Here is a 7,010-nt window from a genome sequence, read left to right as displayed (position 1 = left end):
GAATTCCTCTTTTTTTTTTTACTTTGTAATGGTTGATTGGATGAAACTTCACAGAACTAATTATTTTTCTGTCCAAATATTTGTACCCAGTTTGTTTCATAGTTTGGGTTGCAATCTTGTCAACATAGAAACCCTTCCCACTTATTCTCTATTTCCATTCTTCCTTCTTTCCTGCCCCTTCCTTGTCTTCTGAGATTTCCTTTTGTGCAAAAGCTGCTGCTTTGGTCTCATATGAATAGAATGTACAGAGGAGTACATTCATCCCTGCTGTTTTTCCACACAAATTATCCTTGATGTTGTATGAAGTGCTGGCTAGTTGATATATATTCAATGATTTTTCATATTTGATTATTTTACCAGATAATTCCAATGATAAAATACATATGTATGATTAGGAATAATATTGTGTAGACAAAAATCTAACACCCTATTAATATCTGTCTACTAGAGAATTTCACGAAGCTGTTGCCATTGTGTTGCAAAAAAGCTCCACTACCATCCTCTACTTCTCTGGTACACATCAGAGAGGTCAAGCCATTCTTTGTTACCTTCTTCTGATTTCTTTCCCACAAATCTTATCCTCAAGGAGCTCTGGTAGCATAGTGGTTATGAATCGGGCTGCAAATCACAAGGTCAGCAGTAGGAAACTACCAGCTGTTCCGCGGTAGAAAGATGAGGCTTTCTGCTCCCGTAAAGATTTACAGCCTCGGAAACCCTGTACAGGGTCGCTATGAGTCGGAACCGACTCCACGGCACATAACAACAACAGCAACAGTATTATCCTCAAGTGCTTCCCTGTGGCCTGGGACGTCAATTTCTGTCTGGTTAAATTCTAATAAAGCAAAACCAGACATTTCCTACCAAAACAGAATTTTCGCTCCAGACCATGTAGTCTAACATCCTTTCTATTATCCCTATTAATATTAGGATCTTGGTTGCAAGATTTTTATTTTTAAAATTTGATAAACTGAATAACTTCCCAAAGAACAAAAATATACCTACACTAAACTTTGATGCTGTCCTGGTGCTCATTAAGTATCATTTCCAAAAGTGTGATTTAATTAAGAAAATACGGTGGAAGAGTAAACCTCAAAACCTTTTTCAAAGCAATCTTTCCCTATATACTTTGTCCCATAATCTTTGCTGTTGATTTTTGCTAAGTGATGTCGAGTCGGGATCCGACTCATAGAGACCCTGTACAGGGTTTCCAAGGAGAAGCTAATGAGTTGGAACTGCCAGCCTTAATAGCCCAAACCGACATTGCAGTTTACCGCATTAACCGGCAGCACCACACCAGAAGTTTTACCTTCCACAAATATGTCAAGGTGTCCCCTAAAGAAATACCACTTGGAAAGCTACAAGTGTATGGGACATTTACTAGAATTATGAAATGTTTACATTAAATGACATTTTACAATGATAGTTATATTGCCTATGACATTCACTTGCTTTTAGCTTCTAACATTTTTTTAAATGGGTAATTAAAGAGTGTTCTTGAGTTTCTTATAACTCTTCAAATATAGGACTACATACATGTTATCAGGACAAGCTGAAAAAACTGGTTTTGGTCTTGTTTTGTTTTTTTATATCAAAAACTTGTAACTAAGTCAGAGGAAGTAGGTAAATTCCTAAATGACCTAAATGGAAACTCTTTAACTTCTAAGTAATTAATAGGCAAATCTTTATAGATCCATTCCTCTGTGTTGTTGTTGTGGTTAAATGTAATTGACAAGGTTTTAACTCATATTGACCTGGTGTTGGTTTTCCAAGAAGTGACTGGTGGATTTGCTGACATTGCACTTAGTAGTAAAGTGCCACCGAGTACTCATTACATCTTATAGCAACAACTGGATGAATATTATGAACTTTCTAAAGAGAAGTTAAAAAATATATTCAAAGCATATAGTATACCATCAGTTAACTATGTTTTGACCAATTTGTAAACATCACCCCAAAAATGCTGACAAGTGTGTGATTTTTATATATTTATTTTTCTATCCTGTATCATGGACACATTGAAGTTACTTGTTATAAAAGGGTCGAAACACTCATATTTATCACAGAATACTCATCATCTTAGGGACTAGTCATGGTTTATGAATAGAGAGCTAGTTTAACGATGCCTTGAAGAGAATGTGGCTGGAGAATCAGAACGAGGGGAATTTGTCCAGGCTTGATTGGGGCTGAGGAAGGAAATTTTTCCAGAGAGAAGGAGGGAAGAGTTAAGAATTACAACACAAATTCATTCTTTTTGTTTTTAAGTGTCTAGTAGTTTGGGTCTCCATGACTTTTAAAAAGGCATAGTCATAACCATCTCATGATCACTAACTGCCAATCCCTCAAATTTCCTCTCTCCCACTTGGAATCTGTGTTCATCATTCAAATCAGAAAATACATGTCCTCATTACAAAGCAGTGTTTCTTCTTTGTACAGTAGATTTAGTCATTTTGTACTAAATGAAATCACCTTATTTTTTCACCTCATGATGTTTATAGTTTTTCCTGAATTGTTTGAATGATTACATAATTTAAGTTTGATATTTACACTAGATAACAGAATTCATTATTATGGCGATTGACAGGTTGATCACAAAGTAGGAAGCATTGAGATGCACAACTGACACTGCATAAACTCAACAATTATAGGGAGTAATTGTTAGTGCGTGAAAGAAACATCGAATTAACAAAATTACGGCACATTAAGAAGGAGACCAGAAGGATTTCCAACATTAAAGAGTACTGTGTTTATATTAAAGACACATAAAAAGTATAGCAAAATTAGGAAATTACTACTTACTAATGTCGTAGTCCATAAATACACATTGTAATAAAATATTTGGGATCACACTGTATTGTACTATATATTTGAATAAAACAGCTGTTTATGGGTGTGTATAAGTATTTAAAATAGAATTTTATGTTTTAGTTTTTTTAAAGCCTCTTTCACATCCTTATTTCGCAAACTATAAATCAGAGGGTTTAACATGGGAATGACAAGAGTATAAAACAATGATTTTATTTTGTCCTGGTCAAGAGAATAGGAAGAACTTGGGCGGAAATACATAAAGAGCATAGACCCCTGGAAAATTGCAACAACAGTTAAGTGGGAGGTGCAGGTAGAGAAAGCTTTGAACCTTCCTTTAGTAGAGTTGATCTTTAAGACTGAGAAGATGATGTAACAGTAAGACACAAGAACTCCAGAAATGGTACTTAGTTCAATGAAGCCAAAAACAGTGAATAATGCCAGCTCATTGACTTGAATATCAGAGCAGGAAAGAAGGTAAAGTGGAGGTAAATCACAGAAGAAGTGATTGATTTCATTTGAACCACAAAAACACAAACGGAAAGTTAATGTTGTATGTACCAAAGCATCAACCAGGCCTACAAAGTAAACCCCTGCCATAAGCCTGGAGCACACTTCATTGGACATGTTGGCTGCATAGAGGAGGGGGTTGCTAATGGCATTATATCGGTCAAACGCCATCACTGCCAGGAGTAGACACTCAGAGTCTGTAAAGATGCAGAAGATGAAGAATTGCAGAGCACAACCAATGAAGGAAATTGATTTATTCCTGGCAAAGAAGTCCACCAGCATCTTGGGTCCAACCGCTGTGGAATAGCAGAGGTCAGAGAAAGCCAGATGGCTGAGGAAAAAGTACATGGGTGTTTGAAGCTGGGAATCAATTCTAATTAAAATGATCATTCCAAAATTTGCTACAAAACTAATGAGGTACACAATCAGCAGTGTAGTAAATATGGTTGCCTTGATCTCAGGGTTATTAGTAATTCCCAAGAGGTGGAAATCTGTCAAGGAGGAACAATTTTCTTCATCCATTCTTTGTTGGTGTTCTAAACTGTTAAAATAAATTATCAAGAAAATCAGTTTTAACTCTGTTGGACATCCACAAAATTTTATGTATAAGACAGAACACTTTCAATCTTAGATTATCTTTATTCTCAGTCATTATGACAGATAAATGTCACTGTTAAAGAAACATGTTCTGTTATTGAAAACACAAACAAGAAAATATCATACCAGGAACTTTTGACATTTTGATTCTAAATCTTTCATGATATCTGTAATTTTTATTAACTTCTGCTATTTTACCTCAGACAGTAGATATGAATGAACCTAAAGCTCAATCCAGGTTCAAAATAATATTAATACACACAAAAATTAGAGAGACAAAGCCAGAAGACACATGCTTAAACATCTAACATGTGTAAATTAAGTATGCTACAGTACATGAACATACAAACCAAATAAATAAATAAATAAACGATTATATTTATTGTATTCATAAAAAAAACACACACACTGATTTTAAATATTCAATGACAAGGAATGAAATTGAATATAAATTAACAAACTAAAATGATTGTGTTATTGTTAAGGTTTAAGTGAATGCTAAACAGGAATGAAGCATTCTTCATACAACTTTCTATCAGCTCTTCATTGTCAAGCATCCTGTTGTGGCACTTTAGGATAGGTACTAGATTGCTGACTACAAGGATGGGGCTTCAAACCCACCAGGCTCTCTTTGGAAACTCTATGCAGGGTCCCTATGAGTCAGAACGTCCTTGACAGAACTTCATAACAACAATCACAAGTTTATTGAGAATCTAAAGAGAAGTAATACCAGGTGGGAAAAGCAACTTTCATTTCCATCTTTTGAATTTCTAAAATGAATTTTCCATAAAACATGAAAATGACAAGATGTATAATAAATGTTTCAGAATTATAAGTGGTTCATTTCTTGTACAAGTATGTGTATTTCTAGTATAACCAATCTGTGTTGAAAGAAAGTCACCCCAAATGCTCTTTGGAAGCCAGGATGACCAGACTTGGCCTCTCATATTTCTGACATATAATCAGGAGGGACCAGTCCCTGGAGAAGAATATTATGCTTGTTAAACTCGAGAATCAGAGAAAAAGAGGAAGACCCCCAATGAGATGGATTGACGCAGCGGCAGCAGCAATGGGCTCAAACGTAGCAGTGTTTCCTTTTGTAGTTCATAGGGTTACTATGAGTCAGTAGCAACTCAGGGGCACCTAACAACAACAACATCTCTATTATGGTTATCAAAAATTGAATTTCAAATGGTAGTTTTTGTTGTTTTTTTTCTGTACTCAGGTGTTATAGCATGTAGTCCCTATGAACTTGAATTTATTCATATTGGTACTTTTAATGTGATACCTCAGTGGTATTTAAGTAAACTATAGCAAGTATTATTTCACATATACAGTAATGTCACTTGAATAGTAATAAAAAGTAGTGGTTTATTTATTAAGTGAAAATCTGAGTTAATCAAGGATCAACTTTACTTATACAAATGAGGTCAGTCAAATTCATAGTTTCAACCAGAAAATATCATAGCTTGGCTTTTAGAATGAACAATCAATTAAACTGAATTAGTAGATAAAATTATTTATTTACAAATTCTTCAACATTTGGTTTCTCATTTATCTTATATATAGGAAATTATATATATACAGACATCTTATTTGCCAATTTAGAATCCTACCTGAGATGAGCATGTTTGTCTTTCTGTTCTGCTTTGGATAGGTTAACACTAGGACTCCCACATTTTATTTTTCCTTAGTGACATTTGGGATTAAATCTCTAAAGCTTCTATTTTCACTGTTTTTGTTATATAAACATATGGTTAATTAGATTTCTAGTTCTTTGTTTTCCCTCTGTGAATACTGCAACTACTTTAGAAAACCATGACATTTTCATTTAAGGTGATTAATACCCAGGGAGTAATAGAAATGATTCTAATGCTGTTTCTTGAGGCTTTCTGTCAAGATTTACAGTCTTGGAAACTCTATACATGATTACTGATTACATGTCAGGCTGCTAATCTTAACGTCATCAGTCTGAAACTACCAGTTGTTCCATGGGAAAGAAGACTTTCTGCTCCCATAAAAATTTGTAGCTTCAGAAACCCTTTACAAGTTCTGAGTAGGGACTGACTCCAGGGCACATAACCACTAGCACCGAGTCAGAACCCACTGGATAGCACATCACCACCACCAACAACAACAACAACAACAACTTGAATATACACAGTGCTCCATTCAAATCACATGTCTAATGAACCTCAGATAGACTTTCCAGCTAACGATTGCTTTTTAAGTTTGTTTTTTTTTTTTTCCCATTTATATTTGTTCCTCCCAACATTCTCACAGTTTCTAGAATAAGAATTTTCTAGTTTAATGAATTATTCACTGTCAGCTCTTAAATATCTTCTTAAAAATTAGTGGATAATAAACAAGGAATATAAATAAACAGACATTAAGCACTGTTTCTACTAATATTGCTGATAGATGAGAGGTTGACTTTTAGTAATACAACAAATTCTTTAAAAAGAAGCATTCAAGAAAAAAGAATTAAGCCTTACTTCTGTTGTAACTATCTCTCTTCTTCATACATGAGTGTAGTAGTGAAATTCTACATTTAGCTGCTGTTGAGTTGATTCTGACGCATAGCAATCTATGAACAGCAGAACAAAATACTGCCCATTCCTCTACCAACTTCACAATTATTTTTTATGTTGAGTCCATTGCTGCTGCCACTATGTCAATTCATCTCATTGGGAGCTTCCTCTTTTTTGCTGACCCTCCACTTTACCTAGCATGCTGTTCCAGAGACTGGTCCGTCCTGATAACATGTCCAAAGTATGAGAAACAAAATAAGAATTCTAACTCATCTTATTTTCAGCAAGTAAAGTTGTATCATCTGCATATCCCAGGCTGTTACTGAGTCTTCCTCACATCCTGATATCATGATCTATTTCATGTAATCCATTTTCTCAGATTATTTACACAGCATACAGACTCAATAAGTCTGATAAAATAATACACCCCTGGGGCACACCTTTCCTGATTTTAAACCATCCAGTTTCCCCTTATTGATTTTGAATGGCTTTCTCTTAGTCAATGCACAGGTTTCTGATGAGCATAATTAAGAGTTCAAGAATACTCATTCTTGGCAATATGGTCCATAA

General features: G+C 34.8%; 1 protein-coding gene across 1 annotated transcript; it reads right to left on the bottom strand.

Moving 5' to 3' along the window:
• Window positions 1–2,901: 2,901 nt before the first annotated feature.
• On the bottom strand, window positions 2,902–3,837 carry LOC102813157 (olfactory receptor 5W2-like). Its single transcript, XM_006877912.1, has one exon. It carries the CDS (start codon window positions 3,832–3,834, stop codon window positions 2,902–2,904), a length of 933 nt encoding a protein of 310 aa, XP_006877974.1. The 5' UTR covers window positions 3,835–3,837.
• Between the last annotated feature and the right edge of the window lie 3,173 nt (window positions 3,838–7,010).

Source organism: Chrysochloris asiatica, unplaced genomic scaffold, assembly GCF_000296735.1.
Source record: "Chrysochloris asiatica unplaced genomic scaffold, ChrAsi1.0 scaffold00669, whole genome shotgun sequence".
Classification (NCBI taxonomy): Eukaryota; Metazoa; Chordata; class Mammalia; order Afrosoricida; family Chrysochloridae; genus Chrysochloris; species Chrysochloris asiatica.
Note: the sequence above shows the minus strand (reverse complement) of the source record. Positions and strands in the feature narration are given on the sequence as shown.